General features: G+C 40.0%; 1 protein-coding gene across 5 annotated transcripts in view; it reads left to right on the top strand.

Moving 5' to 3' along the window:
• Positions 1-15,794, top strand: part of Tdg (Thymine DNA glycosylase) — a 63,701-nt gene extending 47,907 nt beyond the window's left edge. For all 5 annotated transcript variants that reach the window (XM_053762894.1, XM_053762893.1, XM_053762892.1 and 2 more), the window contains exons 11-20: positions 55-245; positions 924-1,112; positions 1,786-1,950; positions 2,134-2,352; positions 2,766-2,925; positions 3,264-3,339; positions 5,103-5,274; positions 5,653-5,873; positions 6,522-6,708; positions 7,177-15,794. In XM_053762894.1, the coding sequence (XP_053618869.1) occupies positions 55-245; positions 924-1,112; positions 1,786-1,950; positions 2,134-2,352; positions 2,766-2,925; positions 3,264-3,339; positions 5,103-5,274; positions 5,653-5,873; positions 6,522-6,708; positions 7,177-7,290 (1,694 nt within the window). In that variant the 3' untranslated portion in view covers positions 7,291-15,794. The remainder of the gene's footprint in view (positions 1-54; positions 246-923; positions 1,113-1,785; positions 1,951-2,133; positions 2,353-2,765; positions 2,926-3,263; positions 3,340-5,102; positions 5,275-5,652; positions 5,874-6,521; positions 6,709-7,176) is intronic.
• Positions 15,795-16,611: the final 817 nt, after the last annotated feature.

The raw sequence follows: 16,611 nt of genomic DNA, 5'->3' as shown, positions 1-16,611 counted from the left end.
CCGGGTCATTATTTTTAACGTGAACACAGTTTAACTAAGCAATTTGTCGATCAGGTGGCAACGGCATGGAGAGTAGCATAGAGGGGGGGCTGGGCATGTCGCGGGGCTACGGGTCGCCCGGGGCGGGGGCGGGGGCAGCGGCGGCCGGGGCGGGGTACGCGGCCTCCCCGCGCGTGTACCACTCGCCGCGCTCGCAGCCCTACAGCCCCGGGCCCGCCAGGCCCGCCACCACGCCGCAGCCGCAGGTACATCATATCTTACATCAGGGTGTTATTTCCGGCCGCATCACTCATAGCTAAGCTGTAGTAGGCGTTATAATGATGGAGGACGTGAATTGATACAACAGTTCGTGTTAGAATCTGTTCGGGCTGATACCCGAACAAGTTTGTTTTGATAAATTAAGCTCACTAATAACCGACAAAACGGGACCTTGTATTTCTTGATGATCTTAACTTAATAAATGGATTTAATGGGATGTGAGATTTGCTGACCAAAAACGCACTGTGTTTTCTTTTGCGACACGACCGCTAAACACATCATTAACCATTCGAGCCGTTTCCGCAGCACTGGTGCCACGGTGGAACTCGTACTCGTAAATAACGCGATATTTCAAGTTTTCCTTTTTGTAAATTGAGTGACGCAAACAGAAAAATCAGAAGAAAAAAACAAATTAATGACGGTTAACGAAATACAAATACATGTGTAAATAGCTATATCAATTTAAATTTGCAACTCCTAACCAAAGTGGAGAAATTTGTGATTAAAGTGGCCAGTACAACAAAACGCCAATTTCATATGTAAGGACCTCACACCTATTATACATATATCAAATGAAATCTCTTGCAGTAGACCCGTGAGAGTAGAGTTGATAGTTATAGGCAGACTGGCGTGTGGACGTGTGCGTAATCAATCTGTATACCCAGCCGCAGTTCCCGTCGTCGCCGGCGGCGTTCAGCGCGCCGTCGCCGCCGCGCGCGGGCTACGGTTCGCCGGCGCGCGGCGCTCAGTTCGCCGCGCGCTCGCCGCTCTACTCGCACAGCCCGGCGCCGCAGCCGCGCTACACGCAGTCGCCGCATCCGCCGCATCCGCCACATCCACACTACTCCCCCATCGTACGTTTTACCTATTATTGTTACCTATTAGCTTAGTGAAAAGCTGTCTTTGAATGTCTGATTTCTGATTTGATTTGATTCATAGATCGTCTACAACTTCGGTCAACTTTTCTTTTACATTTGTTGAATTCCACAACTTACGAATTTCTCAATAGTTTTCTAGTTTTATGGTCCAAGTAAGTGACAATTAATAAAATAAAATGTTAACAAAAAAATAGCTGCATTGGTGAATTTAACTCGCACATCAACAGAGAGAATATAGATCTTAGCGTAGCATACGATGGGCAGTCATTGCGTCAGTTAGCTCATTCTCACACATCTAACGGAGCATTGTCGTCTCCTTGAGACTCGCAACTCCCTTTCGTGTCGCTCGAGCACCGGTCCTATTATCCTAGACCTAAATCCTAATTTGGTTTGTTCGTTTGACCAGGTCTTCACCTACATATGATCCAGTGAGACTCGAAACTACCTAGCATAAATCACGAAATATCATAGGGGAGTAAAATGTCGTCTATCTGGAGGTAATTTTTCGTCAAACGCGCGATTTTTAAACTGGAAAGCGGCGTGTGAAGTGTGATATGATATTATTCATCATCATCAGTCATTTGAAATTTCCTCACTGCTGGGCACAGGCCTTCCTTAGCCGTTTGCAAACATTACACGACCGTTCCAGACGGCGACGCGGCCGTACTCGCGGTCGCCGGCGCCGGCGGGCGGCGCCCCGGCCGCGTCCCCGGCCGCGCCGCTGCACAGCTACACGCCCTCGCCCGCGCACACGCCCTACAGCCAGCACTCCTCGCCCACGCCCACCTACGCAGACTCGCATCACTACACGCAGGTAACACTTTCTTATGTTTATTCAGGAACTGGAGCTTCGTCCCGGCTTCGTTCGGGGAAAACTGTCATAAAAAATAGTAGCAATCGAGAAGGTTTCGTTTATTTCTGTGTTTATTAAAATCGGCCCAGTAATTTTTAAGTTTATTCATTGGAAATAAAAATAGAAACATTTTGTCACGTGCAGCAAAGCGGCAGCACGGGCAGCGGGTCCGGGTCCGGCGCCGGGTCGACGTCCGGCGCCGGGTTCGCGGCCGAGCTGTCGTCCGACATCGGCGCCGCGATCTCGTCGCCGCCGCCGCCCTCGCCCGCGCTCGACTTCGAGCCACCCGTCACCGCGGCCCCGGACCCTGCCAGCCCTCTGGGCAGCGGCAACAGCAGCGACGGTCTGCCACACTACAACAAGGTGAACACATGTCATATTTTTGTTACAAAATATACTATGCAACCTGCCCAGCTGCACAGAAAAGTGACGTTATTTATTCTTTGTTATGCGAAAAACAAATTAGCTACCATAGATTTACATAACTGACATCTTTTATCGAATCTTCAACCAATCGAGGAAAAAATTTTTTACACACATTTATAATAAGAAGGATGACGGCTCCCGACGAAGAAACTCCTCAGCGGTTTACTGCACGGACATAATTGCTATTATCAACAATAAAACCTTGGGTCAAAAATGTAATTTTGGAGAAAACTCATTTCTCTCGATTAATGTTCCAGAACTAAACACACTCATATATACATCTAAACGTGGCCTTTGAGATTCACAAGTGTTAGGGCTTGTACAAGAATTGAACATAATTGAATTGTCAGTCGAACCCGGGCGGCGAGGAGTTGTCGCCCGCGGGCGCGCGGCTGGCGAGCGTGGGCGCGCCCGCCTTCGGCCTCTACGACCAGGAGCGCCTGCCCTACCACCACCTGCAGCCCAGCCCCTCCGATAAGGACCACTACCACTACCAAGACCAGGCTCAAGGTACTTCGCTCTTTACATTACCTTCTATAGACATTTCTTCTATAGAAATACCAGTAATTTGTAGCTTCTTGAGAAATACTATGTATGTAATTAAAAATTTGATGTAAAAAAGTGTCTGTGCACTAATTTCTGAATAAATGTTTTGCCTTTTTCATGGGATACACTTGCGCCTGGCAGGGTCGCCATGGTGATGTTATTCAAACTATTAAATTTGTGACAATGTTTTTCACACTAATGCTACATTAAAATCTCATATACTATGTAAATGTAAATCCGACATCGATCGATTATCGATGAAAAACATTTTGTTTCTAATATGTATATATTAATGTCTGCAGGAAGTGGCGTGGCGGAGAGCCCGCGGTTAGACCAGCTACATCAGCATCCCTCCATGTACCCTAGCAATTTCACCAGGTAACTTATACACACTTATAGTCATTAGCGGTTTGGATATCAATGTTTATATCCATTGGTTTGGCCATCATAGTCATTTGGACTGATGTGTCTTCTGATCTATTTAATGTTTTAGCTCTATTCATTTATTTAAATAAATATGTAAGATTAAATCATACGGATTGAGTTCGTTCCTAAGTTCTAGACTTGTCATACAAACTCAATGATGCTATATTTTCATTTTATAACTTATATTTTGTAACAAGGCAATTGCTGTGGCTCCGTACTGGTCTATAATATAATTTGTTTGCTATTTCGACTCGAAAAGAAGAAGATAACTTATTGGTATTCTTATATAGATTAACATTCTACTTGGGGCAAAAATACATTTTTTGTATGTATGTTTGTTTGTTGTTTGTTTGTTTGTTTGTTTGTTTGTTTGTTTGTTTGTTTGTTTGTAATGTGATAACTTTCGAACCGATGGTCCGATTTTGATGAAATTTAAAATGTACGTAGGATCTGCCAATGGATTTCGTGGGGCAACAAAATTATTTGTTGCCCCACGTTTTTGAAATATTCACAATTTTGTAACAAAATATTATGTTCACGAGGTGAGTTTGTATGTTTGAGGCGGGTAATCTCCAAAGCTACCAAACAGATTTAAAAATTATTTTACCATTAGAAAGCTACATTATCCGAGATTGTTATAGGCATATATTTATTTTGAAATAAATTCGTTTTCAGCCATATCAATGAACACTTATAAAGTAAAAAAAGCGCTATCGAAAATCTTTACGTGCGTGCGCCGGCCCCACTGTTGATTATACATGCATATAATGTACTACAAAAATATAGGTTTTTAGTAGATCCATAAAACAGTCCGCGACACTATACATCTATCTTTTATAATTAAGTAACTGTAAGGCATTTTATATGTAAAAAGATAATGTAAATTAAAAGGTTCATTTTGACAATTATTACTACACAAGCATATTAATCCTTATGATTAAAGTTATTTCATCATCAAGATAATTTCATGAAGTTAAATTTTGTCCTTTACAGCACATAAATTGGATGAATAGATCCTGAAATATCGTGGAATTAAAAAATAATTTGGCGTGCAAATTATTTTATTTTATGCGCTGCCGTGTGATGCCAAAACATTGTAACTTTGAAAAGGGTGTTTGAAGATATTTGATTGAATGTATATTTTATTGCATCTAGAAGTTAAGTAGTTATGCGTCTTTTATGTATTTATGTGTTCGCGAGGACTACGTTCGCGGCGAACAATTAGTATTTTATAATTTAAACATCCAAGACCTAGAGTCAATATGAATAAGACCATTATCCATCTTGACCTGAGCGGGCATGTAATACGGTAACTCTAATGTAGAATTGTGTTGAGTTTTGACGTAAAGTGGCAATCTAGCAAGCATTACTTTGTCCTTAAGTTTATTTTCGTCTGCATGATCAAAGTCCATTTATATATAGCATCAATAAATATAATAACCGAACAATTTTTTTAGGTCAGTCATAAAAATTCATGGTTTTTATTTCGAATATTACAGTTATTTTCGAAAATAGATGTTCGGTAGTCGAGTAGTAAACTAGAAAGGGAATGTGCCGACATCGATTTTTGCTCACTCACTCTTCGAAAGAGTAATGGACAAACATACGATCGCTCTTAGAACGAGTAATGCTTAGTTGATCGCCACCGTCCGTCGACATAAAATAAGGGAGCATCCGAAGCGAAGCGGCAATGTGGTGTGAATGTCCTGCCGCAGGTCGAGCTCGCCGAGCTCTGAGCCGCGCGCGGAGGGCGAGGCTCCCTTCTCTCCGCTAGCCCCGCCCGCCTTCCGCCCGCCCGCGCCCCACACGCCGCACACGCCTCACACGCCCCACACGCCGCATCCGCACTCGCCGCACGACTACACGCAGCACAAGACCAAGTCGCAGGTATGGCCGGCTGGGAAGGAACCGGGGAAACGCTCAGATGAGAGATAATATTCGAAATACCTATGTATGTAATTACCTACTGCAATGATCTGCGATAATCAAATATATCTTTATTCGCTCAATTTTGTTAAGTTTGGTCTTATTCTACTAATTCTACTAATATTATAAATGCGAAAGTTTTTGTGGATGTATGTATGTGTAAGTTAAGTGTAAGTTTGTACTCTTTCACGCAAAATCTACAGGACGAATTATTAAGAAATTTGGTGGAAAACACATGAAAAAAGCATCTGGTTTTACTTGATGGTAACTGCCCTTTTATAAGCCATTTGCATAAAAATCATCGGAACCCTAACAACATTATAAACGTATCATCCTCAGGACGTAGCGTCAAAATCCCTGTCAGGATTGGAGTCCCTAGTGGACCAGATCCCGTCGATCGCGGAGGGCGGGCCGGGCGCGGGCGCGGGCCCCGGTCCCGCGCCGGGCCCCGGGCCCGCGGAGCCCCCGCAGCCGCAGCCGGTGTCGGCGCTCTCGGACTACGCGCCTGCGCTCTACGGGCCCTACGGGTACGGCACCGCCGCCGCCTATGGGAACAATGGGTGAGTTCGCATTTTTCAAGTATTCTGTTTAAGTATACAGGGTTATTTTTACCTCTGGTTGACTGGAAAAGATCCCTTCATGGGATAAGTCCGCCATATTGTATTTACTGTATTTATTTTTTTACGGCATATGTTATTTGTACAATAAAGATATTACAAATAATTAAGTATATGTTTAGCCAATCGTATTTTAATATGAAATGTTTTTTTACAAGCCTTTTTCATGTCAATAGTATGGTAATAGGCTAAGGTGCTGAAAGTCAAAGTCGTCAAGAGGATACCCTAGTCATACAATTACAAAAATGGTCTTATTTGATCTCATTGGGATCCTTGACTGCCAAAAGGTTGCCGACCGCTGTGTGTTGTCGAGTTAAAATATACTTGATCTCATTAAGTATGTTTGACGTGCATGTCACCACGCCCGACCGCTATCTGGGTTCGATTCCCAGCGCGGGTAAATATTTATATCTGTGATCACAAATATTTGTATGCGGTTCTGGGTGTGTTGGGCCAGTTTCTGTGTTTTGCGTCCATCGAATCCGTGATCCAAGCTCAGTTCTTAGTGTGGGCCATTGTCGTTGTCCATTTATGATATTCTCGCCGAGAAATAACGCTATTCCAAATGTAACGTGCGAGTGTTCCGGTCAGTTACGGCGCGCCGTTCGTGGGCTACGGGCCGGGCTGGGTGGCCGGCGGCACGGCCGTGATGCGGCCCACGCCCGGCTACCTGTCCGACTGGCAGTACGGCTACGGCGCCGCCGTCGCTCCCGCCTACAGCCCCTACAACTCCTACTACAACGGCTACTCCGCGCCGCCCGCCGCTCACCACCAGCAGGTACGCACCGACCGAAGCGATGAGAGAAAAGGCTCTAAATTATACAGATTCTAAGTAAATTATAAAAAATATTTTTTTTACAAAAGTGCCATTTTAGCCACAAGCTTTTATTGCGGTCAGAGAGATTTTGTTACATTTCACACGTTATAAAAAAAGACATGACCATGCTGTAAACCATCGAGGAGTTACAACTCGAATCAAATCATCTATTTAGAATTTAGATCTTCAACGGCACTTTTTCACGTCAAATTACTACGTTGGTAGCCGATCCTGAGTGCATTACCAGGTCATGCTTATCATAATATTGCATTGCCATAGAAATTGCAGCTACGTGGAAAATTTATACTTTGTAGGACAAGTGTAAGTAGGGCAAGTTTAACTTGCAAGACACTGGTATTTGCAAAAATAAAATCATCGAGGACATGACGTCGACGAAGCGCTTTAACACGGCATGTGATATATTTCCAGAGCCACTACCTGTCGGCGCCTCCCTTGATCGACCTGCACAAGAACGGTGAGCACGCGCCCGCCGTGCCCGCCGTGCCCTCCGTGCCCTCCGTCGGCTTCGGGGGGTTCTGTTAGCGGAGGGGGCTTTGAAATGCGACAGATTTAACGGTGTACACGTCCAGACTTCCTGTGTTCTGAGTTGACTTTTTGATATCTAGTAGTGTATTTAACTATCCAAACAAATTCGACACCGTGGAGCGCTTCCCGAGTTTGATGTCTTACATGGTTCTGATAACGAGGGGGCGTGAAGTTAGCCAAAAATATGTGACAGATACGAGTTACAGAGATTTCGTTTTATTGATGTGTCACGGACGACTGGTTGTGAAGGGGGTTATTTCACTACTAGAGACGGTTACCGCGCCACGAGTTAAGGTGACTTACGGAAATCATAAAAAAGCACAAGGGAAATGATTCTTAAATTATAATTTCTGAACTTCCCGTTTTTTACAAGTCTTAGAACCGAAGAGGAAATGTTTGATACCCGTATCATTTCATAGGAAAGGATGGCGGTATTGTGCAGGTAAAGATAAAGGAGGTCCCTGGTGGACTGCTGGTAACAAAAAGAGTGTGAACTGAGGATATGATAATATAGTTAAGTCTACGATTGTGAATGAAAAATGCATCAGATATTTGGTCCGAAATAAAGACAGAAGGACATTCTCGCAGGGGTTCGTTCAATTCTATGAACTCGCTGGTCCAGTTTTCTAATGCCGAAAATATTAGGTAAAAATATTGTTTATTTTCCTTGAAAAATGGCTTAAGAAAGTGATAACTAAAAATATACCATTCAATACACGATATTGATTAATAAAAACTACCGCGCAATATGTAGGTTTTAATTGTGAATAGTTTGGAATTTTGTAAGGTAGAATCGTCGATAAATATCGTCCACATAGAGCGCGGGAAATCTTCGGAATGAGAGAGTGAGCGGGCGCGCGTCAGTGTGGACGTAGCATTACAGCCGGGAGGGCCTTTAGTCTAGTAATCGTTTGGAACCGAGCTTAATTTGTAGGGTTTATTTGTAAATATTGTGCGAGTGAGGCGGCGGGCGGGCGGAGGACCCGTGTTACAATGTTGACAAATTATTTCCATTGTTGACAAGAAAGAGGGGACGACTATTATGGATGAAATGATTGAGTGAAGTCCCTGGTGAACTTCTGTTCAAAATCGGGTGTATAATATATGATACATATAAGGATATGATAATATAGTTACGTCTAACATTTAGAGAGAATATGTGTCGTAAGTTCGAGAAATATTAAGTCTAAAATAAAGATCAATGACAACGTATGAATGTTTGCAACGAAGTATTGTGGAGCTATTGGTCTTCTTATCAAAAGTTTTGCATTGAATAGGTATATTTTTATTTCAATTATGTCTTGTGAAAATGTTTTTCCTGAACTAACAATCAACATTTGTGTCATGCATTTCATCGAGATAATGAACAGCACCAATATTTTTTTCATGATGAAAATCATGTGAGACAGTTGTAAAAATGTTTTGCCAACATTGTGAGACGTGTGTATGTTCGTCTGTGATCTCGGCTCGGAGCGTACTCTTGCCAAGCGTTTCGTTCTAGTCACTTACTAATTCGTGTCGGCTAGTCAAATCAAATTCTTAAAAAAAAACCGCGCGCCCGCTCAGTCGCCATCTTAGTCAGAACGGCCTATGTACGATTTCGTTAGTTTAGTTGTCGTCACTTTATAAATTTTAGCATTTTTTCAAAAACCAAGTTAACTTTGCACTCGGTTTGCATGGAGAGTCGTAGAAAGCGAGCGCAAATTTAGCGTGGTCGTATCGCTAAGTCGCCATGGAGACCCTGCATTTTGGACGTTTGTGAACGAAATGGCGAATACGCGGAGTGACATATAATGTGTGTGTATAATTATATGACAACTGTTATAGATAAATTTTTGGAATAATTAATTTTTGCATTTTGTTTTACACTACTTTTATTAGTTTTTTAATGAAATTCTTATGATTATTTACAATAAATATTGATTGAATCTATCATCATGTGTAGAATTTTAAGTTCACATTTTCACAGCGTAATGGAACAAATGTTGTTTGCAGTAGTCATTTAGTGAACGGGTGTCAGTCCCCGCAGTCGTCATCTCGCGCGCGGATGGTTTTGACTTGTTACCGATCGTTTACATAGCTTCGGATCGCTAGTGATAGCATAATTTACTTAAGATTACTATAAACTATATTTTTTATTACGCCATGTACTATAGGCCGAGCGTCGCTTCGCACTAAGTTAATTTAAGTCTATAGGATGTTGACAAAATGTTTAGAACACAGATGTATAATTAATATACGTATATGGACATTTCTGCTGCGATTGTATATAATTATACTTCTGTACCCTAAATATTATGTGCGTTGGTAACATTTTTGTTTCCATTTTTGATGGTCGTGTAAAGTTTCCGATAATTCTTGTACAAAATTGTTTTAAAACTAGTGAAATTGAATACATTTTCTTTGCACAAACGTGAAAACAAATCTTAATGTAGGCTAAAACGAAATAACATACGTAATAAAGACATATACGTTAATGATAGGGTTAATTGAAAGAATTTATATGTAGGATGGATCACAGCGGGGTCGTGTCGGCCGGTCGTGCTCAACTGCGCAATGGGAGGGTTCTCGGACTCGCAACCACTAACACTAAACTAAACACATTTATACATATTTATGTATTACTTAGAAAATCAGGGCTAGATAGATCCAAACTTGCTTTGTAATGTACTATATCAATAGATTACGATTCGAAGTGATCTTTTTTTTCAAAAATGAGTCGAGCATAATATTCTCGTGTTGCTGTTGGGGGTCCGCGGAGTCGCCGGACACTCGCGTCGCCTGCAATATTCAGGGACGATCTGTTTCGAATGTATTATTTCTAATTTAGTCTTTATTATAACATCTAGATAATCTCAATTCTTAAGGCGTTCGCTTGCGTTTCGAAAATATTTGTTTAAATGAAATCAACAGGGTATAAGATCGCTTAGGATTTTTATTTTATATTTATTATTATTATGTATCGGTGCGTTGCGCAGGCGCACTGTTTGTGTTACTTACGGCCGGATTCCAAAGCATTTTGGGTAATTACATCCTCAAGTTTGAAACTGTTTCTATCACTCTTACCTAGAGAGAAAGAGACTAACATTTAAGGATCTCTTCGCATGAAATGCTTTTAAATTTTCGACCGCCAATGGTAGAATGATGCGGTCCGGACCGCCGGACCAAATCAAATCAATGTTGACGGACGACCGCCGCGCGCGGATATATAATTGTTTATGACTAAATGCGTGATTGTCATGTATCGTGACTGATTGTGTGTCCGACCGGCCTCCGATTCGAGTTACGATTCGTATCGAATCGGCGCCGGACCGGAGCCGCCGCGCTGGTCGTCCGGATGCGTTCGTCGCATGTTAACACTTGCCTTTGTATATAATGAGTGCTTTATTACGCTTTTTTGATATTATATTTTATTTAAAAAATAACTACATTATTTCTATATTTTTGCTTTTGTACAATAATCTAATGTTTTATGTGTATATTGTATGTGATTTTGTTTTAAATATTCTTTTTGACCGCGCGGCCCTCGATCACCTTGTGTTTAGGAGCTGTTTTCAGTCTGTGATATAATTATCTCATCTGAACGTTGGTTCTGTGGTACTTAATCTATTAATTAATTAGTTTCTTGGTGATTCGCTCGCGGGCAACTTCGTTATTAAGTTATGTGCGACCGAATGGTGAAAACTAAACGCCAACTGTTAGCTGTGATCAGTTTGATGGTTTAGTGTAAGGTGTCGATCGCCGCGCGGGCTCGCGTGTGGCGACTAACAAATGCCAGTTTTTTCAATTACGGTTCGATAAATTTCCCTTGCAATGTTCCTGAACAGGTTTCCACATTGTCACTGTCAAGAAAAGCTGTTTTTTTTTTAAGTCTCCTACGCTTCAGCTTTTTTTTGTCACTTTTTAGGGGTAGTATCGGGTTGCTGGAGTCAGGTCATAGCACATTTCTACCCACACGGCAAGATTAGATATATGTTTGCTATGACCTTTAGCTTACCATCAGACAAACCGCATGCTCGCTAAAAGCTGGATGTACAATAGATATACCTATCCTTGTCATAACTGGTATTAAGTCTGCCACACGCTTTTGATCGAAATATGGCCTATAAACTGCTGCCACTACTTAAACGATTCTAAAATGATGCCGGCCACGGTTCCCTTTTAAACACCCTGTGTAGTTTAGACAATTTCATGAATTTTGGTACAGTGTTGTTGTTGTCTCCTTATTTTTTGACGTAGGGTACAATATAAGTAATTGATATCATTAAATTTAGCTTACCATGTCAAATAGTCGCAATTATTATAGGCATATGAATAGTTTAATATCTTATCCCGAATTCAAGAGACAAGTACTTAAATTTGTTGTTACGCTGTTTGGTGAATTTGTCATAATACAGCTCAGTTTATTTACAAAATAATTTATAGTTGTAGAATAAAACATCACAAAGGCAAAGGTGTTTGCCATTCGTATCTAGATCATTTTAATTGTTACATGGTTGAATAAGTAATAACGTGGTACTTACATACATCTTTTACGTATTGACTCCTCGTGTTCTTAGTAAATAATCCTGATATTATTTTTATCCTTCGTAAATGTTACTCTTGAACCGTAGTCGTCAACGTAACAGAATCGTATTACGCCGGTGCTAGAGAGCCTGTATGTGTGTGTGATGTGTGTACGTGACGTCATCGACACACACACACACACACACACACATGTAGAACTGTACAGTTGCGCAGTAGAAACTTATGGGAATTCATTTATAGAAATTTATAGTTTTCACACATCAATTTACATAGGGTTTAGTTACATTAAATATTGCGAATATCGTAAATAATTGGGCATAAAATATTTGACAGATTGCTAAACACTGGGACAATTTGACGGAACGAATAGCTGTCTAAAGATGTGATTAGTTTTAAGATTGCGTATTTATTTGTAGGGTTCATAGGTTTGATAGGTTTAGGAGGTCCCAGGGTTAAGCCAACTGATTGAAATAAATCAAATTATCATAACATAAATATAATTATATAAACCTGCAGCACAAATACTCATTTTGTGTTTGTTGAATATATTGTACATACTTTTCTATTAAAACCTAATATTAAATGGAATTGAAATGAAAGGTAATGAAATGTAAGTAATTCCCGCTGGTTCCCATAAGGTTCCGTTTGCGCAGACTTTCGCTTAGTTGTATTTGATTAGTTCTCGAATAATGACGGCCAATATTCAACGGAGTGCAATTTCGAGGTTGGGCGTTCTGTCCCCTATTCGTACTTAATACCACTTGGGGTGGGAAGTTTTGTTTTCAACATATGGATGTCTTTCACGCGGACGCAGAACTCTAAAAAAGTGAAAAAAGTGTTCGCTTTTTTATTAGAAACTCGTTTTAATTAGCCATCTAATTTAAATATCCACATTGTACGGCTTGGTCCAAAAGTGTAAAGAATAAACGATGTTTTGGTTACTATACTATCACATCAATAGTAAAATTCTGTCCAATCGAAATAAACTTAATATGGTATCTAATAATTGATATAGTTTACTCTCGAAGATATATTACATTGTATCGACCATCCCTCTCTTGTCTGTTAAGCCGTACTTTGTAGCTTAACTCGGTAAATTAAATTTAACACAAACAAAACAGTCATTCTTTGTGTTGTCTCGTTCTTTCAATATCAAATACTGAAAAGATAGATAGGGACAAAACAATGATATTCTTTCAAGCTTAATTAATTTTTTTTTAATAAAGTTTGCGGTTTAGTCACAGATAATGATTCAGAAAGCTGGGTTATACATACTTCAAATATTGCCATTATATCGTCCATGTGTTCTAGAAAAAACTTCAAAATCTTTTTTGTTTATAATTTGACGTCGTAGCGAGTTGTATTGACACAGACCGAATGTCAACAAGTGACTTTCCTATCGGGTGCATAGCGATAACGTAACATTAAGCGGTCGGGGGCGGACTAAACTTAGATGCTAGTGTTAAACTTGCACGCGGCGGTCACACTCGGCGCCTTATGTCGGCTCCGTGTGATTATGTCGAAAGATGTGTTAAAATTATTTTGTTACAAATATTGCAGTTACTACAAGCTAACAGCTCTGTTTTTATACAATCTGTATAGCGTGTCTGTCTATGTAGGAATGACGAGCCACATGACGCATATGAAAGTAAATAAATAATTATTTATTGCGGAAATAATTCATAGTACATGAATCATTTACGAAATTAAACATTTATTAATGTTTCTAATTGCGGTAGTGAGGTTGTGCGCCCATTCAAGATAAAAAAATTACTTGATTTTTCTATGAGATACTCACTGTGTTTTATTTGTTACTGATAAAATTCAAATTAGATGTGTAGTACGACGTCGAGCGCGGCCACTGCGCCTCTAGCTTAAGTCTTTATCAACGAGTTAGTGTAAGAGCCTAGGGTCGACCAGTGTTTGCATTGAGTCGCTCAACTGTATAGTATGTATATTTTTGTAAAATTCACTTAACTTGTGGCAATATATGGAATTTTTAAATCTCTAATATTAATACTAGTACAATTATTGTTAAACAGTCGCGATCCGACTTGGCCGCGATGTCGCAGAGGTGTATCCGTTGTTAGCCGGGGAGCTTGTGTCCGATTTTATATCCGAGTTTGTTAGACTTTAAAGGTCAATTCTGTTTTATCTAGCAGACTGTTTAAGCAAAACACTCAATGATTTTAAGTGCAGTGATTGCGTGTTTCGCTTATAGTAAATGAACAATATGCTATTGATGTTTAAGAGTAATTTAGATTCTGTTTTTAAGCTCAAATGTATGGTTGTACGACTCACGCCGCACTGACGTCGGGTACTGCCGGCGCTCCGCCATCTTGAAACTCTGATCTGATCCCATATTATTATGTGTAACGCCTGGAATATTTAATTCATTAAGTAATTTTTGTTCTCTTGTAGATATAATTAGTCTGTGAGCTTTTGGAAAATTATTTAAATTTTCTGTTTAATTTCCAAACGGATTCGTGTCGATACTACAAATTTGGATCGAATCAGTCTCATTTCGTCTCTGTCACGATCGAAGCATTTGAATGAGAAATAGACCAGCATTTTACACGTTTATATCGTGTTAATGTATTCTCGTGGCGGAGCGGCATGGTCGGCAGTAGAGTCGTATGATATCGCGCGCTCGCGCACCGCTTGGTTGTGAATAGTGTCGCCTCACAGTCCGTCGAGACTCAGCAGTATTGTCGTGCCAAATCGACGCTGGAAGTGTTGAGCAATAACCTCGTATAGTCTCGAATAGCAATAATTCGGCCCTGGCCGGTTCGCCTCTCTAATCTCAAATTGTTTCACCAAAATCATATTCAATCATCTTAACTTTTTGTACTGAATTTTAAAGTAGTGATATTACCGATTTCTAGTTAGTGTAATGTTTTTCTTACATTCTTTTATTATTTATTACCCATAGTTTACATAACATTTTGAAGTACATGTTAAATTTGTGCATAAGTATTGTTTTACACCGCGCTGTACGTTGTAGACCGATTGCGGTCGGTCTTAGCTCAATTTTATTGATACTTAATTATTAGCTATTGTACTTGCTTGTTAACCGTTAATCTAGTTGTTTCGCCCTGGCCGTCCGTATTCACCTTCTATACATACATCATATCGTGTTAATAAATTATTTTATTACTCCTCTGTAGCTTTTCCTAAATATCAACTTCCAGATAACGGTCAATACTGAACATCTTTCACTCTTATATGGCTGTCCCATTAAGATGCGTGAGAGTGTGACAGCAGTATCAATCAGCATTTGAAATGATCATTATAGACACATTACAGCGGTGGTGTCGGCGGCCAGGGTCTCCCTGCATCCTACTCAGACAACTCGCATTTCATTACGGTGCTTGTTTCTGTCGGGGACGGCGCGCGCGAGGCGGCCATAGACAACGCAAACAAAATGGCCGTCTGTCAATTACACTAGCGCGGCGCCATGTCCCCGCGTTGCGCGTTATAAAGTACAATTTATTATATGTATAACTTACTCTATTATTAATTAATTAATGATTATACAATATTGTCACTGTTGAGCGATGTCGCGCGTCCCAATCGACCGGGGGTTCGTGTGTCCGATTATATTTACGCTAGCGGTAAACTAAAGTTGATATGTTTGTACAGTTTTTAACGATACTTCTCGTAGTATTTTAAGCAAAAAATATTTTTTAGTATAATAAGATCTAATCGAATTACATTTTAGTGTATCATAATGAAGTAAACGTTTTCAACATTTCATTTTTAACTTTGTATGGTCCTTGGTTTATTTAAATTAAATATTAATGTCTTGTCTGAAACTGACTACGTGGATTGTAATTAGAGATAACAGGAAATTTTAAATAATGAAATACAACATAATAATGGTTAAGTAATGTATTATAAATAGAAGTAAGGTAAAAAGTTATTAACATTGTATGGAAAAATTTGTGACAAAATTATAGTCATTTGTAATATTACAGTGTTGTTTTATTGTTCCTTGCATACACTTAGGTGCCTACACTACAAGAAGGCTGTGGCCTACACAAGAAAGAGGTTCTTGTGAATTACTTGAGACATACAGTAACAGCTGCATATCGCTGGAGTTAAAATGATTGCACACCAATTTGTATGCAGTTCTAACTAATGTCGTGATTCATAAGAGAATGGTCTTGCTGAAAAACTAGTATAAACATATAAAAGTATTTCAAATTAAAATTATTTGATTTTAACTCTACCAACTCGAGAAGTTAGAATAACCATGGAATTAGTCTGTACGGAGTACCTGCTAAAAAAAACTTCAGATGGCGCTAGTGTGTGATGTCGTTTGAATCACAGATATGAGAACATTACGCCATATTGTTCTTATTTCTATGGTTTGAATATACACATGGCATAAACAGTGGCACTACTAAGATCATATAAACAAGGCTTTCTAAGAAATAAAAGGGTATTTGCCAATGAACGGGGAAACAGCAAAATGATAAGATTTTGCAACTTTGAAATTAAACAACGAACAGGCAGGAGCTTAGGATCGAGTTTCTTTGTATGAACTTAATGCACAGATATAAGAACGTTCTTATATCTGTGCTTAATGCCGCAGTACGTTGACAGTGATCCAAAAAATGAATATCGGGGCCGCGCGCGGGGCGGGCCTTTGTTTAATATAGTAGCTACAGTACATCTACAATCTGTCAAGAAAGTAAAGAATATGGGTGCGAGAGCGCTGCCTTCTGTTGGCTGGCAACATTGAGTGATTATCAATCAATTAGGTAGGCAATCAACCAATCTTGACTA

Source organism: Plodia interpunctella, chromosome 23 (genome assembly GCF_027563975.2).
Source record: "Plodia interpunctella isolate USDA-ARS_2022_Savannah chromosome 23, ilPloInte3.2, whole genome shotgun sequence".
Classification (NCBI taxonomy): Eukaryota; Metazoa; Arthropoda; class Insecta; order Lepidoptera; family Pyralidae; genus Plodia; species Plodia interpunctella.
The sequence above is the reverse complement of the archived record's forward strand: the minus strand, read 5'-3'. Positions and strand labels throughout refer to the sequence as shown.